Raw genomic sequence first — 24,507 nt, forward strand, 5'->3', positions numbered from 1 at the left:
GAAGTAAGCGCATAACGCTGATTCTTCGCTTACGGTTAGCTGAACCATGAATTTGGGTCCAAATTTATTGATTTTTTTTTTTGGGGGGGGGGTGGTAGGAGGTGGGATGGTGGTCTGTATAGATGAACAACAAACAGCAACTTTAACTCATGGAAACAATATGTCACATTTTGCATAATGACTGATTTATATCTGATGCACGTTTTCCGTCTTCGGAACCACAAGACAACGTTGGCTTGTTGCTAAAAATGTTAACTAGCTGAGAATGGTTCCAAAATTATTTAAAAGGAATTGTTTTTATTTGAACAAGCACTATGACATACCGTATATATATCCATGGAGGTAGAAGTATCGCAATCGTCTTTAAGAGAATTAAAAGGTTGTTTATCATAAAAAATACTCAAAGTCAGTATTTTAACTTGTGTCACAAAAGACCACCGGACTTGTCCATTCATGACTTTACAGGCTCGACACTGAAGCTACTGGCCTAGGGCATGTTGCCCAGTGTAAAATTCGATCCCTGTATTTGATACTTTGAATAAATAAATACTCATTTCTCACAAGATTACAAGCATCCTATGGAGGTAAACCATTAGTAACTCAGTTGCAATTTACCACATATGGAGTTTTGTGTGTGTATAAGGGTAGACCTCAAGTTGAACTCATTAATGCATATTGCTGCATCCAAATCACTCAAACCATAGAGCTACATGTATAAACCTACAGTGGTCGATTCCCATATGTGAAGATTGCATGTATTTATAAACAATGTGTAATATCATAGAGCAAGGGTAATACGATACCTGTATATTTACATAATGTAAGCATTGAGGCTTAGAGAGAGCTTTTGCAGGTATTTTTTTATCTGTAAATTGAATGTGATTTTCCTAAACTGGTAAGTAGTCAACCTTAACAAAATTACTTGCATGTGAGGTTTATGGTATTGGTGATATTTGTTGCGTTTGTTTTCTGAAACGTTGAGCTCTGAAAAGGAAGATAAAGCCATGACCTTCCTCCATGTTGGTTGGAACAGTGTTGTTTAGAAGAGTTGCCAAAACTTCAGGGTTGTGTTTTGAACAGTTTTTGACGATACCTTCTTTGGACAGGAGTTTCTCCTAAACTGCGAGGAGAGATCATCTGTGAACTTCTGAGCTTGCACTTTTTGTGCTTGTTGTGTCCAAGATTTTAGGAACCCGATTTTGCTGTTGCTGTAAATGGAATAAGAAGACCTGTAGTTAAGCCCGGATCATACTTCCTGCGAATGCGAATACGATACGAATATTGATGTCATGGGCTGTTTTCGCAGCGAATACTCCGCAATGTGTTTTATCACATTCGCACTCACCGGAAGAATGAACCGGGATTACCAAACACTTCAATGTTGGGGAGTAAATATTTAAAGTTGCCGAGTCAATATAATATAATTATTTTTTGTTTCCATGAATCGTTTTCAGGTTGATAGCATTATGACCACCCTACGGCAGTCCTTCAACGTCGCGCTGCAGAAAAGTAAACTCCACGTGATCTGCGGAACGTGCCCAATGCACCAACTGCACAAGCTCTGTCAGACTTTGGAAGGTTAGTCGCAATCCCAGAATAAATAACACGCCAGAAAAGCTTTTAGCACCCACCGACATAGATGTTTGCAGGAGTATCATTTTTAAGCGTGATATAATTCAATTTATTACTTTTTTTTTTATTTGAGAAGAGAAAGTTTAAAGCAGAGCTGTGAGTATGGGCGAACATGTTTGTGACAGTATCATTTTTTATTTATTTATGTGACATAGTTTGATTTGTGAATGCTTTTGAGGGAGAGGCAGTAAACAAGAAGGAAAAATAGGACAGTTTGGCCTATATATATTATGAAAGGACAATTTTACTCTGTTTCAAGTTGGTTTCAATAATTTAGTTAATTGCTCGAGTATTTTTAAATTAGTGCGTTTGATTGGCCATATTTTCCCCGCTTTGTCTGGATACCTTCCCTTATTCCTTTGCTCCTCTTCTTGCTATAAATGGATATGTTTTTGCTTGTACTTGTTTATGCCTCTGAAGAAGGTCCGGTTTGGATCGACAGCTAGGGCAATCTAACCTTACTCATTTTGTATTGTTTTTGTATTATTATTTTTTTTTCCAGGGTGGGGGGGGGGGGGGGGGGTTGGGGGGGCAAGGGGAGGTTTAAAAAAGTTATAGCCAACCAGCAAAGTCACTATTGTGGAATGATGCCGGATTGAATCAATGTTGTCATTTACAAATTAAGCCAATGAACACTGTAGATTCCATGCATTCTGAATATGTCAATCACAGCATTTGAATGCAAATTGCAGCATTATCGTATCGGCTGTTTGGACATGGTGCTTTAAGGTTTTTGTTTAGGTTTTTTTTTTACATTGGGTGTACAACATTCATTGTTGAAGGGGGAAACATTCATGGAATACACCCTGCATTAATGAAAGAAAATCAATCAATAAATATTGACAAACTAAGTGATGGTTGTTTATTCTTTTGCAAATCCATAGTGACCAAAGGTCAAAACAGAAAAACTATGCTGAATGCAACATTACAGTCAAATTCTGTGTTAGAAGTTCACCTATAGGCCCAACTAAAACAAATATCTTAGATAATTCATTGAAAATTTATTTGGACAAATTAGATTTGTAAGCCTATACACATTGAAATCCAAAAAGCGAGTGTGAGCCATTGAAATATTATTGTTGACAATGACATCTCTTTATGGTAATAAAGCCAAGGATCCCATTATATCTTGTACTTGGAACTTGTTTTGTTTAAAGCCATTTCGGTACAGAAAAACAAATTAAAAGTTCACAGATTTACAAATAACTTACAGGGTTTACAGAAGGTAATGGTGAAAGACTTCTCTTGAAATATTATTCCATGAAATGCTTTACTTTTTGAGAAAACATTAAAACAATATCACATTCTCGATATCGAGAATTACGGATTTATTTTAAATACATGTCATGACACTGCGAAACGTGCGGAAACAAGGGTGGGTTTTCCCGTTATTTTCTCCCGACTCTGATGACCGATTGAGCCTAAATTTTCACAGGTTTGATACACGAAGTGTGGGCCTTGGACAATACTGTTTACCGAAAGTGTCCAATGGCTTTAACATTGGAGATACAAGACAAATTGCACTAGAACATGTTTAATGGGATTCTGAATGGGGCAAACTTAGCTAAAGCTAGGACGGAACGCGAACACTCGAGAGGGAAACACTGGTTCGGGATGGGATGTTAATCTAGTACCATCTACAAATGTAGTGGTGAATTATTGGACAGGATGAAATGTTTATTAGCCTTATACCATTGTGTATTGTCACTCACTACATGATACTCTTTCTCAAGTTTGTGATAGCAATTTGTAGGCATAATCACTCAGTTGCGGTTAGCTTTGCTGGAGCTAGATGTCTTGCATTATACCACCAGGCGAGCTTGAGGCAGTGTGAACTGCAACAATCTAGCATACTCAGTGGAAGGACAAACACTAAATAATATTTTGTATCCCTGATGCAAAATAACATCTATTCATTAGATACTGTATACAAATGTGTGTATCAATCATGGTGAATTTATCAATGTGCACATCTGACAATCTATGCTGAGCTTCTGCAAAATAATTCAAATCCATGAATGTTGATTGTATGCTGCTTGCATGCATTAGAACTACTCATTTACAACTGATTAGAGCAAGTGTTACATTTGACAGCTTGTATGTGTTTCATCTACATACCTCTAGCATGCATGTAGCGTGTTTGCTGTTTTAAAGGGTTGTATACCTTTTGTAGATCAAGTTTACTGGCCATGACATGAATCTCTACTCACTGTGATTAATATTTAATATAACTTGCAAGAAGAAGTTTTGAGGAAATATAAAGATGAAAAACACAGAGCAATGTTTTCAGGAGAGTTGCGTTGATCCATTGTACATGCTTAAATAATGTTTGTCTCACCCTTGCTCTTTGGTCTCACTGAGACGAAAACAGTATTCATGATTTTTTTACCCCATTTATAAAAAAATTACAGCACCTCAGCAAGTATGATTTTGAGGGAAGCTTTCTACACTCATTATCTTTAAACCGTGCAAGATTTTTATGTAAATTTGTGTTTTGTGTTTAGTGTAGAACAACAAAAAAGTACCCAAACCCTTAAAAGGCAAAATGGAAATATAAGATATTACCTGTGAGGTCTCGTTATGATTGTAAGGAATGAACATACAGAGGCTGAGGAGAAGAAGTGTGAAAATATTGGCAGTGGACACTATTGGTAATTACTCAAAATAATTATTGGCATAAAACCTTTCTTGATGACGAGTAATGGGGAGAGGTCGATGTTATAAAACATTGTGTGAAACGGCTCCCTCTGAAGTGCCATAGTTTTCGATATAGAAGTAGTTTTACACGAATTTGATTTTGAGACCTCAGATTTAGAACTTGAGGTCTCGAAATCAACCATCTAAATGCACACATCTTCATGTGACAAGGGTTATTTTTTTTCCCACTCATATCTCGCAACTTGAAAGACCAATTGAGCTCAAATTTGCACAGGTTTGTTATTTTATGCAATGTTTAGATACACCAAATGAGAAGACTGGTCTTTGACAGTTACCAATATTGTCCACTGCCTTTAATTGTTTACAAACATTCGTGTATTGAGTTACTAAACTGCACTTTGTGGACTAAAATTGGTCTAGCTACAACACTGTTTACAACCAGAATAAATGAAATGAAATGAATGAAATGACCTATGTAATATCTGTACATCTAATGTTTACGAGACTGGTTAATGTTTTTTCTTCTCCTGTATGTTTCAGGTCAATCTCCTGAGAAGGGACACAGTATTTTGCTGAAGCAGCTGGAAACGCTGAGTGAGTCAGAACGCAGCTCTGTCGTCACAAAAACAAAGGTGTGTAGTCTTAAATATTATCATGGTACAACCAGTCTTAGTTTCTCCTGTTTAAAGGAAAGGTATACTATTGCTTATCACTCTTAAAACGAATGGCAATGCATTTGGATAAAACTCAATTCAAAATAATGTGATTATGTAAAAAGATATCAGTTTTTAAAACTTGAATTTGAGAAACGATACTGTCAGTAATGTTTCACAGATTGTGTATTCCAATTATTCTGGACTTATCTGCTCTGGATTTTCGGTGATATCTCACAAGCGCAACCACCTTTTGAAAATAATTTTTACATGCTTTACTGTATACATCAAATTGATTTCAAAAACACAACTACCAAAGAAATTTTGTGCACTTTCCCTGTAAGCGTAGAATGGTGATTACAAGCGCAGAATTTTGTAGTGAGCAAGTTTAAGCCAAGTTATAGCCATACTTTAAGTGACATTGCCTGGCTCTAAATTCCTCTTGGCATTTATTTTCTGCTACTAACAGCTTCTAACGGACTACCCAGAGCTGATTTCTTACAGCTCGGTGAATTTTAAATCCATCACAAGTTCTCCCCTTTCGCCAACAAATTATTCCAGCTCAGAAAATCTGAAAAAGAATGGCAGATGGATAAGTCTCAGGAGTCTTTCTGTATGTTTGTTTAGTCTGGCTGATATTAGAAATATGTCTTTAAAGTCAACTTTTCTCTAATATGGACATTCAACCATTCTTCAACTGTGTTTGTACAGTTCACAATATGCCATATAGTATGTGCACAAACATTTACTTAAGGTTCTGTTGGTGCTCGCTTGCTGTCGAATCAGCTTTATTATTATTACCGATACATTCATTGGAGTTGGCGGTAAACAAAAAAATTTTGCTGCATTTTAAAGGGTAGTTGGGGAGGGGGGAGGGGGTGTGAAATGATTATAAGTTTTTAATATATCATTGTTTCCAATCCCCAATACCCAAATAAGTTTGTGAAATGAGTTGCATCACAAACCAGTCAAATGGAAGGCGCCCAATATTTGATGTTTGCCTTATTGAGTTAATTTCTTTTCACACAAGATACCTGGAGAGTCTTTCTTATATCATAAATCAAGTATTCAGAAAGCTCCCAAAACTGAACCTTTTTAATACATTATAGTACACATGATTTTGACTTGCCATGTTCATAAATGTATAATATAATAGGAGGTAGGGCTAGGTCCCTGAAGCAGCTGACTGAGTCTACAAACACAAAGCGCAAACCCCAAGTCTTAACAGGCAGTTCTTGTTTTTGTAAGTGCAAGTTGGCACCTTCTGGGCCTGAAAGTGTGCAGTGAAGACATGCAAGGTAAATAGAGAGAGGTAGCATGCCTCGGTTGTCGCTTATAAAGGGAAATACTGTCCGCCACCTGGTGCGATGAGAACTGGGCGAGGGTCCCTCGATGATCGAGTCATAGCATTTGATCGATGGATGCAATTATTTAGTCCAGAAATAGATGGATAAGTTATCTTTGTTTTTCCCAATGCATCATGTGCAGATTCAATCTGTGTACAGAATCGTGAGTGAATTTGAGTTGTTTGGCTCTTTACAAAAAATCTTCTTTTTTTTATCAGCTGTTTGCCATTTTTTTTTTAAAGGTTTATTATCATTTCAGATTTGTCATATTCCGCTAAAACATTGCTTGCTAGAGATGTCTTTTATATATTTCTTTTGGTTTTAAATCATTTTATAATTGAAAGAACTGTTTTTATTCATAGTTATTTGGGTTTTTTTTTTTGGGGGGGGGGGGGTGGGCGGGGGATGGAAATGTGTTCATTGTTTCCATTTATACTTTGAAAATGTGAAATGCATGCATCATTTATTTATGTTCACTGCCTGAAAGAATATTTTGATATTTTTACATCATAAATTTGTTCCCTCTTAGTGTTTAATCATTTTATTTATTTATGTATTTTTTGTGTGTGTGTGTGATATAAACCTACTATAAATTTTTGACAAACTTTGGTCTTAGAGTGAAACCAAATAATATTCTTTGTCAACTTTGACATGTAGTTTAAACCTTTCTAACTATGATGTCATGAGCTTAACAGTGCACTCACAGATGCTGAGAGTTTCATTCTGTGCAACACATGTGCGTGCATTAACTGTTTGACAACTGCTGTGCTCACAGTATGTCTTATAGAACATATCCATCTGCACAAGAAGGGGTCTACATATTTTGTTTCCTAAAAGTAGCTAAAATATTTGTAATGCATTATACAGAATTGGTAAGGAAAAAAAAGAAAATTGATTTATTTTAGTCTGAAAGCTTACCGATACTCGAACCATCTTTTCAGTGAAATACCTCCCTCTGAAATGAAGTCATGTTCGAGAAAACTGTTTCTGAAAACCTAAACATACGCAACAGTTGATTTCAGTTGTTACAACCAAAATTAAGGAAAATGTGTTTATTTGTTGAAAAATTTGTGCACCTTTTTAAAACATTGTTTAATGACTCGCACAACGAATCAAATGTAAGCAGGAGTGATTACACAAAACATAAACACTGTTTGCGACTATTTTATCAACTCTGATTTCTGGGTAAAGCCTTTAAAGGGTTTGGGTACTTTTTGGATGACACAAAACACAACCGTCCACAGATTTACATTAAAATGTCACGGTTTAAAGATAATGATAGTAGAAAGCTCCCCCAAAGTTATTACTTGCTGAGGTGCTGTAGATTTTGAGAAATAAGTAAAAGAATTTCATGATAAAAGAAAGAAAAAGTTGTCTCAGTGAGGTGAAAATTACTTAAGCATGTACAACGGATTTACGCAACTCTCCTGAAAACAATGTGCTGTGATTTTCACCTTTTCTCTCTTAAAAACTTGACGACTAATAAAGCTGATACTTGTATAGGTAAATTATACATAGTTCTTTATTTACAAAGAGTTGGGGATTCATGTTACGGCCCAAAACAAAAGGTATCAAACCCTATTAAATGTCTTTATTCTCTTAACGTCTTTCAGGAAGCCAGAGCTACGAGTGCCCAAGAGGCTAATGAAATCATCATGAGCCATCTGATCAGCATCTGTGAGCAGCAGCAGAATGCACACACTCACAACAGCGACACGGAGGTTGGTGGTGGAGGAGACAGCACCAATGCAAGTCCTACGCAGGTATTGTCAAGACTGACCAACCATGACTTGTTCCTTCAGTACAACTGTGTTAAGAGTTTTGGCCAGAATGTCCCAAAATAATAATACCTATAACATGAATCCCTGGCTACACGGCAGTTAACGGTTGAATGGCTTCTGACTGGCACCCCCGAACAAAGATATTGACAAAATAGGGACACCACCAATATAGGGCTAGATAGCTCAGTTGGTAGAGCGCCGGCACGTTAATCCGGAGGTCATTGGTTCGAATCCCACTCTAGTCAATTCTTTGTTCAACCCCCAAAATCACCTATAATAATGTGAGACATTTATATGGTGCATAATGTAGGAGCCTCTATGCCCAACACAGAACATAAAACAATTATTCAAGGATGCCTATACTTTATTCTAAATGAAAAACAAAGTTTATAAAGTAGAAACTTTTAATCCCTTAAAAGGTAAATGACAAGTAAAATGAAAGGGTTCAAGAGCCGAACAATATAGGCAATTCACAGCACAGTGTGCCCTGTATGGTTTACCAAGGAGAGACAATTTGTCAAAATATCCTCCACTTCAAACATTACTTGCAAAGCTTCACAAAAAAATACCATCACATGAGCTTGCTACTTTACCTGCATTCAAACCTTCAGTGCAAACCTTTAGTTCAACATTATTAACCAAAAACCTGTCCTTAGAAACACTGCGAAAACACCATTCCCCTAGGAATGTTCCGGACAGTCCCCATATTTGATTTAAAGGAACACGTTGCCTTGTTGGTCTTTGAAAAGCGTTTGTTATAAAATGCATATGGTTAGAAAGATGTTTTAAAAGTAGAATTCAATGAAACACACACATTTGCCTCGAAATTGCGTGGTTTTCCTTTTACATTGCGAACTAACACGGTCAGCCATTTATGGGAGTCAACCATAAATGGCCGACCGTGTTTGTCGACGAGGTAAAAGGAAAACCACGCAAATTTGAGTGATACTTCTGTGGATCATTGTACTCTACTTTTAAAATATCTTTCTAATCATGCATTTTATAACAAACAGTTACAAATGCTTTTCAAAGACCAACTCGACCGATCCAAGACAATGCGTTCCTTTAAGGGGGGGGGGGGGGCTTGTCAAATACCTTAAAATCCCTTTGGCTAACACATGCAGCTGCTGTGAAGAATATTCAATTGCTCAATAAAAATACATTTTAATTAAAACTTTGCAAAGATATGGATCACACAAGTTGAGATCTGTTTTTCCTCTGTATCCCTGCCTTAGGAACGGAAAGTGCTCACTAAAGGAGCATCGACAGAAAGTGGAGAGGGGAAAGTCGGGGCTTTCAAGAAGGCCAAGAAGTCACTGGCGACTTCCTTTGAGAACCTGTTGTCGAGAGTAAGTAATCTGCTGGTTTGTTTCTAATGAGGTTTGAAAACAATGGGGGGACTTTTAGGACGCTTGTTGGCAGTATAGACTTACCTGGTAAATCCATTGTTCTTGGGATTGTACGCAGGCTTAGAACTATGAAAACAATGGCAATTTACCTGGTTAGCCTGCTGCCACCTGGCGTTCGAAAGTATCTCACTTTCAAAATAGTACACTTTCGTAATAATAATAATAATAAAAATTTATACAGCGCAAAATTACAATGAAATCTCACAGCACTTTTGGGAAGTGAGATCCAAGACTGAAATTACAGAAAATGCAGAAGAACTACAAAATGCATTCAATGGTCATTAATGCTCATTACAATACGGAGAATCAGGGGTGGATTTCACAGGGGTGGAACTCACAAAGAGTTCTAAAAGATTTGTCTTATCTCGACCTAGTTTTTTAAAAGTTTTTAATATCTAGTCCTCAATTATGACTTGTCCCAATCTTTTTTCTGAAATCGACCACAGGCATAATATTCTTCCTACTTAAGGTTGGCCTTTGTGCTCAATAAAGATTGTCCTACTTTTTTTTAAGAACCAAATATCATGCCTGGAGAATTGATTCCCCCCCTTTCATTCTTTTTTTGTGGTTTTCAGGGATAAAATTGTAATTTAAAAGCACTATCGAAACACACTTCCCCTGACCAGTTAAAAGGATCCTGTTTTGGCCTGTAGGGCCCAGTTTCAGAAAGCTGTTTTTACAGAAAACGAAGCTGATACAACTCACTACATATTCCAGCTTCAAAACCCATTTGAAAACTTATTTGTGTGCTTAACTATATTCTTTGCATTCTGGCTTCGGCATCTCTCCTGCGCCAGGAGTGTCTTTTAGACAGACATGGCGCATTATAAATTGCCACTATTATTATTATACATTTTTATTAAATGTGGCCTTGTTGTAGAAAACAAGCTGCATTAAAGGCACTGGACACCTTTGGTGAATTGTCAATGACACCAGTTAGTTTACTTGGTGTGTCCCAACATAATATGCATAAAATAACAAATATGTAAACAATTGAACTCAATTGATCATCGAATGGGCAAGAGAATAATGAAAGAAAAAAACACGCTTGTTGCAAAAATGTGTGTGGGTTCATTTACTAATAAAAGGCTTCAGCTGAAATCTTTTAATATTTGGGTGAGAAATTAGCTCTTTCTCAAAAACCACGTTACCACATTTCTCACAATGTTTTATACCAAAGTTTGACGAAAAATTATTTTAAGTAAGATTTCTGCATGTTGCACTTTGCCACAAGAAATTGTAATGCGAGAACTTAATGCGCTAAATTTTTCAGCAGTAAAATGGCAACAGACATGACATAGTTTTAAAGCAAATGGCGAAAAAAGTAGTGAACAGACTAATTGATAAAAAGTACATGAATATAATCCAAATGTTTCTGTTTTTTAAGTGTCTTAAGATACTAGCCATGTATAAAACTGTATTATATATTGCCTTGTTATTGTATTAAGTTTGATTGGACATGTTAACTTATAAGTCCTTCTTGTGTCTTTTTGCTTTAGAACAAAAAGAAAAATTCCATTGAAGATCAGACGAGTTTCCCCAATACTGGTTACAGGAGTAGACAAGGCACCCAAGAATCCATTAACAGTGTTGTAAGTTACAGTTAGCTGAAAGCACTTATTTTAATAGGTGATCTAACATAATTTAAGTTTTACACTCACTTTTACAACTCTAGTGGGACTCACACTTGTGATCCGGGTCCAATTTTCAAGGCCTGTTTTCCACAGAACTTTGCGTTTTTGGTGCATATTAGAGTGCATGATTTCTTAAGGAACATAAGCACAGAATTTGCAGTAAGTAGCCCGTGAATTTGGGCCCTAAAGTCTTTGTAACTGAAGAAAAGCTGAAGACTCTCTCCTTTCTACCTTTCGACTGTTGAAGAGTGAATTCAAAACCCGTTTTTGTTTCTGAACATAGTCCATTTATGAGAAGATCATTTGGTTGAAATTTAACTTTTAACACAAGTTTACCATTTTATATAACTTTGTTTTTCTGGTTGCATAAATGTTTCAAGAGGTGCCAACTCTTCCTGATTCTGCAGAAAGTTCCCTTAAAATAAAAAGAAATCTTTCTATGTTCTGATTAAAGAAATTTTGAAACTCTCCCTGATTAAGGAAACTTATGTTCATTTATGTTAAATGTGAAACTAATATTCCCTGATTATTGTACAAAATGTCCCTTTTGCAAGATGCAAATGTTGGAAGCTCTGTTTTATTAACAACTTTTATTGTATCTTTCCTTTAGGAGTCGCCTCATGAATCTCCACGAGACTCCCCAGTTTCCACAGCCCTACACACACCCCCTGTTCAAATCGTCACACCCACAACGACACACAAATACAGCATGGACGACATCCCCACCCCGCCCGACAGTAAAGATCGGCCCCGCCGACCGAGCCCCATCATGTGCAAACAGGACAGCCTACCGGAGTTCATGGTATCCCCCATGACACGCCCTCGCAGTAAAACCCTTGGTGACACGCCTTCACCATCGCCCAAGACCCCGCCCCCTGAAAGCAGCTTTCAATATCCGCAGACGGCCAAGACAGCCCTTCAAGCAGTGCAGAAGCCAACCCCATTGCGCAAGGTGCCGCTGTCAAGGTAAACATTTCTAAAAATAATTACAATAATAACAACACATTGAGAATTCATTGAGCACCAGATAGCCAAAGGATGCAAGATGATTTAGACCTAGTTTTCTTCCCCTCAGACAAAATGAATCTGAGACCTGACCCACTTTTCGGATTTATGGAATGGCCTACCTTAGGAAATCAATGAATACGACTCTCCCAGGTAATGACACATTGGAGAAACTTTTGCCCACACAGTTTGATGGCATTAGGGTGGGTGTGTTGGAAACCAAATACACTTTGCCATTAAAGCCTGTTGCATACAAAATACAGACGGCTCCATTTATCTGGTTAAGCTCTCTTGTTTTTGTATATGTAGCGCAAATTGTTTTCAACTATTTTGTTTTTGCAAGCTTGCTAACTGACGACCCCTGAGTAAAAAACGACTGTTGGAAAATGACTTCCATACACCCTCCCAAAGAAAGTGCCCTTGCTTCAACCCTGCCCTGTTCATGCCACCAACACAGAGAAAAAACTGCTAGAAGGATGGTGGATTTATACCCACAAATCACCATGCTGTCTTTTCATTCTTGTTGGATTGATGCTTTTGGGCCTGCAGTCGAAAACTGCCACTAAACGTAGGGGCACAGCTTTACTGAGAAATTGCTGTTTGTGATGTGATTTTATTAGATTCTTCAAAAGAAAATTGGAGGGCTTCCCCAAAAATCATGTTTTTCTCAAAAGAGAAGATCTTTCTGAGCTTTTTACCAAGGGCTATGGATAATAATAGACTGTCACTGAACGGAGAGGCACAGCTTTACTGAGAAATTGCTTGTCCGTGATGTTATTTAGATTTTTCTGTAAAAAATTTGAAGGCTTCCCCCAAAAAAATTGTTTTTCTCAAACAAGGCAATCTTCTTGGGCTCTTGACCAAGGGCTATGAACATTATGAAGATTCAAGGAACTGGTCACTCTACTCAATCAAGACAAATTGTGTGGGAAAATCTGACGCTCTGGTTGATTGTTTGCCTCGAACGACAAGTTCCCCTGAGAACAAGAATCCTATGGTTTGTTTTCTTCAGAGCTGTTTATTTTCGAAACTGTGTCATTAAAATTCAATGCTCGAGGGCACTGCTTTCTAATGAACAAACATCAGTAAAAGCAACCAATTATGATAACAAACGTGTTTGTTGTTGACACAGTTTGAGTTGAAAACAAGATCTGAAGGGATGACAAATAAACCACTGTGCAAGGAAAGCTTAATTTGCTTGTTGCTTGTTGCGTGTTTTTCTATTTTTCTAGGAATAAATTGAACAAGAATGATCTTGTGGGTGATACCGGTACTTGATTAAAAGAAAAAAATAGCCCCCCCCCCCCACCTCCTCAAATTTCCTAAATTTCATTTTAAGATGCATATACAGTAATAGCTTTATACAAATTGAACTCGCCTGTTCTTGGTTCTTATTAAGCACTTAGTCACACAAAACAAGCTTTTCAAATTCCTCATTATTTTGACAGCATGTTTATATATAGAACATGCAGAGTTGACTGAATTGTAAGACCCACTTACATAGCACCTTGTAGGGGTTTACAGGTTGATGCAACGTGATCTGTTGCTAACTATGCCAGAAACACCCTGGCAAACCCATGGGTACTTTCACATGCATGACACAATACACAGGACCTGTGATTTAAGCCCGGTTCATCCTTCCTGCGAATGCAAATGCGAATGCGATACGAATTTCAACGTCACAAATTTACAACAAATTACTCGCAACAGTTGAGCTATGTTCAACTCCTGCAAAAAAGTTCACTTCAAAAACAGAAGAATTTCTCCTGAAGATGAGCAAAGTATACTGTTTGAAACGTGAAGACCATACGGCTCTTTTCAGAGCCAACACTCCCTCAAAAAAGAAACGTCACCAGGTTGTACTCGGAAGTTATTATTATTTATAGTTTATTCTTATCCTTCACACCATGCAAAGCTTCAAACATCACTTAGACCACATAACATCTTTCCTGTTTTGTAAGACCTTTCTGATTGACATGGCTCTTTTTCCTAATTCCTTCCTATCCAGAACGAATAGCGCATTCTATGATGACAGACCACATACCCTGACACTAAGCCCTTACAGTCCCTACCCAGGAGCATCCACTGCTCGTAGGATGTCATGGAGACAACAGATCTTCAACCGTGTGGTCACGCCAATCAGCGAATCAAAACATGGACAAGGTACATATATTGGGGGATTTTTTCTCAATTTTTAACCAGAAATCCTTTTTTTATTTTTTTATTCCAGTAAAAAGAAAGGAGTTAAAGCCATTGGACACTTTCGGTAAACAGTATTGTCCAAGGCCTACACTTGTATCACAACTTATATATAAAATAACAAACCTGTGAAAATTTAAGCTCAATTGGTCATCGGAGTCGGGAGAAAATAACGGGAAAACCCACCTATGTTTTCGCACGTTTCGCCGTGTCATGATATGTGTTTAAAATAAATCCGTAATTCTCGATACCTATGTTTTCGCACGTTTCGCCGTGTCATGATATGTGTTTAAAATAAATCCTTAATTCTCGATATCGAGAATTTATGTTGTTTTAATGTTTTCTCAACAAGTAAAGCATTTCATGGAATAATATTTCAAGAGAAGTCTTTCACCATTACCTTCTGTAAACCCTGTAAGTTATTTGTAAATCTGTGAACTTTAAAAAATTTTTCTGTTCCGAAAGTGTCCAATGGCTTTAAACAAGAAAACATTTTTATTTATAAGAACATGAAGATAAAACCATATGGAACACTCCAGATTGCAGAGCAGGGCTTTAAAAGTCAAAGATAAATAATTGTTGGCAGGCTTCGGGGCTCGCAAGCTTTTGCGCTCATAATTCAGGGTTTATTTCAACAGCTTATCACTGATATTTGCAGGGCTTGAAATCTACACTGAACAGTAGTTTTGTGTCAAGCCGTTTGTCTTGTGTTTTCTCAATTAAATATAAAATTTATATACTAAATGGTGTTTGAGTGTTGACTTTGAGTCTGATAAATATCTTTCAATTCTGTTGAGTTTCAAAGTCTACTTACCCATAAGACAAGTGAGATCAGTCTGTTCTTCTAAAGAAAGAAACAGTTTATTGGCCGATGCTGAAACTGTTGACACAAATGACTCTTAAAAGCCATTATACACTTTCGGAACAGAAAAAAAAATAAAAGTTCACTAATTTACAAATAACTTACAGGGTTTACAGAAGGTAAAGGTAAAAGACTTCTCTTGAAATATTATTCCTTGAAATGCTTTACTTTTTGAGAAAACATTGAAACAATTATCAATTCTCAACAACGAGAATTACGGATTTATAGTAAACACATGTCATGACACGGCGAAACATGTGGAAACAAGGGTGGGTTTTCCCGTTATTTTCTCCCGACTCCGATGACCGATTGAGCCTAAATTTTCACAGGTTTGTTATTTTATATATAAGTTGTGATACACAAAGTGTGGGCCTTTGTACAATACTGTTTACCGAAAGTGTCCAATGGCTTTAAAGTCACATTATAGGATATATAAGCAAGTTTCTGCCATTTAGTGGTGTCTTTTGTGTATTTTACCCTTAAGGGCCCATATTGATATACAGTTGCTCAAAGTACAGTGCACAAGACTTAATGGAGGAATGTCTTCGTTCTGCAAAACACCCATGATGCAGATTGTGCCTTGTTAAAATTGAAACGATTCCCCGGTTGAATTATATCTCATCTTACTACTGTTGCTTGTTGTCTACGAACATGTAAACACACACTGTTATTGTTACTTGGTGTAGGTGTCATTTTGTTTGTTTTGTTTATTCGTCTTTTGTTTCATTTTGTAGCCTGTTCCTAAACAAGCCCCGTTTTTTTTACGTGCCTCCACATTCATATATTATTGACTGTACTTTTTGGTGATAATATGTGGAAATAAACGCAACTTTGAATTGAATTGAATTAAATTTCTTTACAGTGTCGGATATTAATGAGGAAGCGGAGGAAGACGTGTTTGAAACTGAGGGGTTGCCATCTATCCGAGGGTTGGAGAGGCAGGACAGTTTACCAAGACCAAAGAGGTTCAGCTCAAGACAACAGATCAGTGATTTATGGAAGAAGGCCATCAGAGAGCAGATCCTATTGATCCGTATGGACAAGGAGAACAGAAACTTACAAGGTGAGACTCGTGGAGCATCTGGAGCCCTTTCTCCTTTATGTAGCCTTAAAGCAATGCACACCTTTGGTAATTGTCAAAGACCAGTCTTCTCACTTGGTGTATCCCAACATATGCACCAAATATCAAACCTGTGTAAATTTGAGCTCAATTGGTCATCGAAGTTGCGAGAAAGTGAAGAAAGAAAAAAACACCCTTGTTGGATGAACTTGTGTGCTTTCAGATATAGGAATAAAAGACTTACACGACATGTACGGCTAGAAGTCTTCAATTATTTTAGTGAGAAATTACCTCTTTCACAAAATCTATGCTACTTCAGAGTGAGCCATTTCTTACTATCAACAGCTCTCTAATGCTTGTTACAAAGTCAGTTTTTTAAACTAATATTTGTTTTGAGTAATTACCAAACGTGTACCTTCCCTTTTAAACACACAGGGGTTAAAAAAGAACTTGTAAATGCCTGCTATTATTACTGCTTGTATAGAACTAGTAAGGTACCTGCTGCGGTACCTGCTGCTAAAATATAGAGTTCGAACTACCTCTAGCTACCAGGCAATCTTGGTGGTCTAGGTGGTTACACATCTGCTCTAGAATCGCAAAGGTCCCGGGTTCGAATCCAAACCGAGTAATATACCGGTGATTTTTTTCACAGAGCTCGGGAAAGAAATGAGTATACAGTGCTTACACACATTGGTGTTTATGGGTAATAGAACTAGTCAGATCCATCCTTATACTTTTCTCCCTTTGTTTGTTGAACATCAGCTCGGCAAGACGCTGCTCATGAGAAACGCATCAAGCTAGACTATGAGGAGATCACACCATGTCTGAAGGAAGTGACGATAACATGGGAGAAGATCTTAAGTAGACCTAACAGGAGTAACGTCCGACTGAGTGGAGATGAAATGACTGATACCTTCAGACAAGGTAGGTAACTCATAAGGCAGGTGCCTCAATGACCAACAAATCATATGGGCAATACTAGATCCCTTACCGCTACCAAAGTGCTCACTGTCATCAGACAATAGATGGATTGCAATAGTCGTCATCGGCCGCTATCTTTGATGAATTGTGAATGCGTGAAGAGCTATCATTGGTTGAGAGTCAAGCGTAGCGCGTACACTCTTGCACTTTTTCATTGTTATACATCAAAGATGGCGGTCAATGACACATATTGCAATCCATCTATAGCTGATAAAGTTATAAAACCTTCGAAAAAAAAACTCTGTTGGGTCGAAACGTCAGGCCATTAACTATTTTTTTGGCGAAGTTATAAAGCTTGAAAACCGTAGATCTGGGGCCAATTTCATAAAGTCTGTTGTCAGACAGAAGGTAATGAATAGACCTTTTAGTACATCAGCTTGCTGGTGCTTCTCGTTGTTCCGCTTCATCATGTGATGAAGTATATAAAGTCATTTTCAACACCCTTAGCAACCATCATAGCTTTAACTGTAGCAATACGGATACAGCCTAAGTATAATTTGTAAGTAGTATACTCTTATGAACTTTATTATCCTTGACCTTTGGATTTGTAAATGGTTTTCTGTATTGGTTTGGTTGTTTCACAAAGGTATACCAAAGACTAGGAGGGGAGAGATATGGCAGTTGATCTGTGAGCAGCAGAAGCTGATCGGTTGTGTCGTCAGTGCTAAGATACCTGAGCACGAACCCTATAAGGAGCTACTCAAACAGTTAACCATTCACCAACATGCCATACTCATTGATCTAGGTGAGTCAAGATAATAAGTCCATGTTTTCCCCCTTTAGGGTTTTTCTTCCACATCTAAAACTGAACATTTCTTTTTGTTTCCTATTCATTCTGTTATTAGCCAATTTGTGCTGTGAGATGTGTAATAAAAGTAGATTAAAAAAATATTGAATTAAACAAATTACATAAAGGATTGGACAAGGCTTTGCATTAATCAAGGATATAAAAATAGTACCCAAAAGTAAGAAGTGATTATCAGAATATTTCTGTAAATCTCTCTCCTTTGAATAACATGGATAAGTTATTTTGAAATCCCTGTTGCGTGTCAATGAAGCACAGTTTCACATTGTCTTGATGCCCCTTGAAACATTCCAGTAGATATTGAAAAGTAATAACATTGCCCTTTACTGAGGGAAAAAAACTGCCTTGCGATAACCTGGCCAGCTTTTATGTCGTCATCATTATCATCAGTCGGCTGCACAGCAGGCGGACACAAGCTTTTCCCATTCTCTCCTTCTTGTGCTATTCTCCGAATCTCAAGCATTTATGTACAGTGCTGTATGACGTGCTTGTAAAGTGTATTGTTAAATTTCCCCATACGGCACAATGTAAGATAACATTACAAGACAGAATGTGAAAGCGATATGGTTGTCTCTTTTCTCCCGAGCATTGATTACTCTGAACTCCGATGACGATTTCCATCTTCTCACGTTTCAGGTCGAACGTTTCCAACTCATCCGTATTTTGCCAATCCACTCGGCCGGGGACAGCTCTCACTTTTCAACCTGCTGAAAGCGTATTCCCTATTGGACACTGATGTTGGTTACTGCCAGGGGCTGAGCTTTGTTGCCGGGGTGCTGCTGATGCACGTGAGTCACCACTCCCGATCAGGGAATTCTATAGGATGACGTTATTCATGCTTGATGTGCATCACTACATGTACATCTCATAAGAAATTAACCGTTATGTTGTCTTTTTCGCAGACTAAGAAAAACCTACAAAACTCACACAAACTCATTACAAATCTTTTGTGATATATTGCTTTGAGTTAGGTTGACACAAATCATGGAACAGGACATTTTATTTTCAATGTATAAAAAACCTGTACTTCTTTTTACTTAAAAGTAAAGCATCTGAAGAATTTTCGATGATATTAACTTGTTCAGTGCCAGGGTCATACATGTTTGATCTATTTTGTGTAATCTGAAAGCACCATTGTTGTACGTACAATCTTTTTTATGTACTCAAAAGGTGTCATCGTTTGTACATGTTCAACCCATAATATACATGTTATCAAAAGAGGGCATTGTCACTCAAGAAATACTTTTGACTTTGGGATGTTACACAAATCAGCAAGATACATTTTTGTTTGGTTACAAAGACTTATTTGTTTATTTGTTGTACAGAATTTTGAAAACCTTCAAAAAGCTGGACGTTTTAGGTTCATACACAAACACAAAGGGGGCACTAAAAGAGTTATTACGTCTTTTTTTTTCATGAAATGTTTCTTGGCAGTTTTCTTAATGAAAGGAGGAATTACAAATTGATTTGATAGTCATCTTTATTTTGTTTTGACATTATTTGTTTTGAGTGAAGATCTTGTGAGTTAGTTGAGATGCACCATAGGCCCGGTGTATAAGATTTTGATTGGTTTCTTATTCTGTGTATGTATGTGTCATTACCAGATGGATGAGGAACAGTCGTTTGAGATGCTAGTTTATCTGATGTTCTCACTGGGCTTCCGTAGACAGTACAAGCCAGACATGATTGCACTTCAGGTTAGTGTCAAGAATTCTTCTCAAAACAAAACCCCAGACTCAGCACCCCCCCCCTTCCCACACACACACACCTTAAAGAAACAGTGGACAAATGAGAAAGACAAAAAGATCAATTAGGACAGAGCTTAAGGAGATAAAGCTCATATTTGTATTTAATTAAGTCCTAAGTATATACATGTATATACAATTCATTGCTGGCAGACTTTGGTTATTATAGGACAAGTAAGAAGTTAACCAGAATTTACCATTCAGAAATTCTGATGTTAAATACTAAACCACAAACAGAACTAATAGGGAGACTGCCAACAGATGGCTAGATATCTCAGTTGGTTCAAATCCTGCTCTAGTCAATTTGTCTTTGTTCAACCCCAAATCACCCAGACATTTTGTTGACTTTGAGAAAATGATATTTAAATCCTGATCTCACATAATATCTTACCGGACAAGTCAGTAGAAACAACTGCAATACTGTACCAATGAACGTATGTCTTTAGTGAACTCTGTCTGTGCATTTATTGTTGGTCGTTTATTGATGTTAAGCATCAGGGCCCAATTTTATAGAGCTGCTTATGCCCAAAAAGTAGCTAAGCATAGTAACATTATGCTTACCAGAATAAGGTTACCAACCAAAATAGCATTCCACATGCACCATTTATGATTGGTATCCTGTCTCTTTTTGCTAAGCAGATAATTGCTAAGCATGGTTTGCTGCTTAAGCAGCTCTATGAAATTTGGTCCATGTGCTCCATATCAATCTCCTTGCTCCTATGATCTATTGTAGTATAACATTGCTTTAATTTTGTTAGGGTAATCATTTTTGCTGACTAAAATTCTCTCTTGAGTCACTGGAAAGATGGGTTGAATGATGGGCTTTGCCATGCATAAATGATGTACACATGGCTCATTTAACCTGTGATTAAACAAAAACTATATACTGTACATGTAATGTATTTCGTGCATGCACTTCAAGTGTACCTCCTGCCCCATCACCAGTGGGTATTTGCACTGTCAATATGCACACACGACAGAGAACATCTAGCTGTTTATTTTATGTCTGCATAGACCAGACCGCCATGAAGTGCAGCATTAAAAGATACATGGTGGGTGCATGGTGGGTGCATGTACTTTTCAGTAGAAGTCTCTAGAGCAGAAAACAAGCGAGAACAAATATATTTGCCAAGGAAATAAATGTTAGCAGGGAGCTATATACAGCCAGTGTTATGAATTAGGGGGTAATATGTTTGCAAACGTCTTCTTATTATTTTTTGTTTTACGCTTACATCTATATGAGAAGCACTCAGTGTTTTCCAAGTTGGGGGAGGGGGAGGACAACATTTGGCGGCTGCTTAGGCGTTGTAAAGAGTAAATCAGATATAACATAACTTTGAATTGACAATTCACGCTCTTGAAAAAACTTTGGGAACCTTATAATTCCAGTGCGCCCTTTCTGAAATACCCAGTATAAGGTATTTGTGAAATGCAGATTTTGTTTTGAACTCAGGCTGTTCAAAAAATAAAAGCCTGGTAATTCCAATTTGCCGGTTCAAAAATACTATTTTAGAAACATTTGCAAATGGCTGGTTTCTCAATTTTGTGGAAATAAATGTGAATTGAAGTTGACAAAAATAAATAAACAATTCTAGACAAAGGTTACTAACTAGATGAGGAATACTGTAGAGACCAACCCATTGCAAACCAAGATGTTAGACACCTGCAGCACACACCATTCTAATGATCTTAATTACATCAATATTTAGATCCAGATGTACCAGCTGTCTCGTCTGCTCCATGACTTCCACAAGCGTCTGTATGACCATCTGGAGCAGAATGAGATCGGTCCGTCCCTCTACGCCGCTCCGTGGTTCCTCACTCTCTTTGCCTCTCAGTTTCCCCTCGGGTTCGTCGCAAAGGTGTTTGGTAAGTTGAATACTAAATGAATTCTGACACTCTGTGACAAACTGGGTATGAGCAATAGGAGAGCTTTCAAATAACACCTATTTTTGTGTGTAATTAGTTTTGCAGTTAGGTGATGGGTTTCAGCATTGTAGCCATGGTGTGCAGTGTTGGGCGAGCCTGCCTAGAACTAAACATTTTTGCCCAGCACTCTGAGCAAAATGCACTGTGCCGCCCAGCCCAGATTTTCCCCAGATTGCACTTCAGCAATGATGGCCCCATATCTAAACATAAAAAATGTTGTTGATCTGCTTGCTCTTGGTGGATTTAGAGCCCACCGTTAAAATTGGTCTAGCTACAACGCTGATGGGTTTGTGCCTTTGATGACTTTAAATAAGGGAATCAATGTGTGGTAAAGAGGTTTTCAAGGTTTAAACCAACAAGGCCTTGTTCTTGATAATTTTACCGAGACGAAGTCGAGGTAAATTATCAAGAACCAGGCCTCGGCGGGTTTAAACCACTAGTTGAAAACTGATTCAACACTTTTTGGTAAAAAGTAAAATAAATGCAAAAATTTTAATTGTTCAATGATTTCTTTCAACACAACACCCCTCCAGCTATGAAATGGTAAGGCCCTCGGGTAAACAACTCCTTATAAGGGAATGCTGTGCGCGTCGCGCGTATCGCATGATGTGGCACAACTGTCCCGGCCGTTGCTGTCGACCAATAGGAATGAAGAAACTGTTATATAAGCACAGGTGCAAGCTTGCGTGTCACACCCATGTTTTCAACACTTTTTACTGGTCATAAACAAAGGTTTATACACACCCACGTGACGCGTTCTCCACCAATAGGAATAGTGAAACTGTCTGAGGTTATGAATCTTGAATTACCTTCAACCATCAAATGCACAATTCCCCCAAAATTATCCTTTGTCTGCCACCCCCCTCCTTCATATCTATATTTTTTAAAAGACATTACATCACATTGATGTCATGTGCGATGTTTCGATTGCCTGCACTTAAATGTAATTTCACTTGCTTTGGAGAAGTGCCTGATTTTGGGTATGGGGAGTCATAAATGAAGAAAAACAAGAAGTTTGTCAGTAGCTTTGATAAATCATGGAGTCCCTCCATGGATACATCAACATTATCTCAGTACACCACTCAACACTAATGACTATAATCACTTGTAGTATCAGGATCTTATATTTTCTTAATTCCATCCCTCAAGGAACCCTGCGAAAGCATTCTTAAGTCAAACAGAAGTTGACATTCTAATCCTGTTTTTTCCCTCACTGTAGTTTCCCCTCTTGGGTTTTTGTAACACAAAATTGTTGTATTCTCAAGTCTTATTTGTTTGTATGCCGTGCTGTAGACCTTTATGCAGGGTGGCAATTTCCCCCCCTGCCTTTTGGAACCCGACAAAGATTGCCAGAAAATATTGCCATAAAGGTCTAAAGTGAGAACTGAGGTTTGCTTTTATCAGAAATCTTGAAATCAGAACCAGTTCAATTCAGTTAAATATGACATTTATTTAACATTGACATCCTCAATAACAGTAAATACAATTTGTATAAGGACAAATTTAAACACTATTGTGCTTCAGAATCAAAGTAACATGTTTACAGTAAGTAAGCTTATAGTTGACTTTATTTAACGGGGCACACTTGAATCATGGAGGTATCTACCTCCATGCTTGAATGTAAACAAAAAACACTTTACGATGTCAACATGTGGGAAACAAGGTGAAGCCTAGAAAACTGGACAACACCTGAAAACAGACAAGGAGTGAGACTCGGTACAATGTATTGATTAACAAACAATAAATATAATAAATTGAAGACAACAAAATTAAAAACTCTCAGTTATCTCCATGTTGATCATTTCTCCTAACTATATACATACGGTTGTAGTTTTGATCCTTTCTTTTTCCAAGCTCTTGCCGGGTGTTATTTTGCTGTCAGTTTGATGTCCCAGTACTAAGGCAATACTGTGTGTTTTTAGTGATAATTTTCCCAGGGTTTGTGCCTTTAGATCGTGGCTTTTCTTGTTCTGTACACAGCATACTTACATTTAAAGGCACTTGACACTATTGGTAATTATTCAAAATAATTTTAAACACAAAAGCTTACTTGGTAACGAGCAATGGAGATCTGTTGATGGTATACAACATTATGAAAAACGGCTTCCTCTGAACATCTCTGAAGTAACATAGTTTTTGAGAAAGAGGTAATTTCTCACCTTAATAATAAAAGACTTCACCTGAATCCTTTTATAAAGCAGATGAAAGCACACTATTTGTTGCACAAGGGTGTTTTTCTTTCATCCTTCTCTTGCAACTTCGATGACTAATGGAGTCCAAATTTCCACAGAGTTGTTATTTGATGCATATGTTGGGATACACCAAGTGAGAATACTGGTCTGTGAAATATTACCGAAGGTGTCCAGTGCCTTTAAAGTCAACTTGAATGTCATATCTTGTTTCAATCGGCAAAGAGTTGTTATCTCAAAGCTCATCTGTTTTGTTCCCCCTGGTGCTGTGTTTTTGCAGATCTGATCTTCCTGCAGGGGTTTGAGGTGATCTTCAAGGTGGCTTTGATCGTACTAGGTAGCCATGAGGAGCTGCTATTACACTGTGATGGCTTCGAGGCCATCATTGAATTCTTAAAGGACACACTGCCGATGCTGGGGATAATCCAGATGGAGAATGTCATCAATAAGGTGATTAGAGTTAAATATTCAAGAAAAGACTCAGCGATGTGTAGCCGCTGTGATCATAGATCACCTGTTTTTTCTTCACCTTTTGTGATTGTGTGTCAAGTTTTCTTTGGATGCGCAAGACCCAAATGCATCAAGATTTTCCAAGATAAAAAGCTTGCCTTCAGATGTA

At 37.6% G+C, this 24,507-nt stretch overlaps 1 protein-coding gene across 2 annotated transcripts in view; it reads left to right on the top strand.

The window, feature by feature from the left end:
* The window catches only part of LOC117293347 (TBC1 domain family member 1-like), a 62,815-nt gene that overhangs the window by 33,658 nt on the left and 4,650 nt on the right, over positions 1–24,507 (top strand). The window contains exons 4-18 of one of the 2 annotated variants that reach the window (XM_033775633.1): positions 1,455–1,578; positions 4,831–4,922; positions 6,432–6,452; positions 7,903–8,052; positions 9,306–9,419; positions 10,979–11,071; positions 11,724–12,079; positions 14,127–14,281; positions 16,042–16,242; positions 17,002–17,163; positions 17,807–17,965; positions 18,662–18,813; positions 19,630–19,722; positions 21,480–21,639; positions 24,169–24,338. In XM_033775633.1, coding sequence (XP_033631524.1) covers positions 1,455–1,578; positions 4,831–4,922; positions 6,432–6,452; positions 7,903–8,052; positions 9,306–9,419; positions 10,979–11,071; positions 11,724–12,079; positions 14,127–14,281; positions 16,042–16,242; positions 17,002–17,163; positions 17,807–17,965; positions 18,662–18,813; positions 19,630–19,722; positions 21,480–21,639; positions 24,169–24,338 — 2,202 coding nt within the window. The remainder of the gene's footprint in view (positions 1–1,454; positions 1,579–4,830; positions 4,923–6,431; positions 6,453–7,902; positions 8,053–9,305; positions 9,420–10,978; positions 11,072–11,723; positions 12,080–14,126; positions 14,282–16,041; positions 16,243–17,001; positions 17,164–17,806; positions 17,966–18,661; positions 18,814–19,629; positions 19,723–21,479; positions 21,640–24,168; positions 24,339–24,507) is intronic. The other variant, XM_033775634.1, reaches the window with a different exon arrangement.

Source organism: Asterias rubens, chromosome 8, assembly GCF_902459465.1.
Source record: "Asterias rubens chromosome 8, eAstRub1.3, whole genome shotgun sequence".
In the NCBI taxonomy this organism is placed as follows: Eukaryota; Metazoa; Echinodermata; class Asteroidea; order Forcipulatida; family Asteriidae; genus Asterias; species Asterias rubens.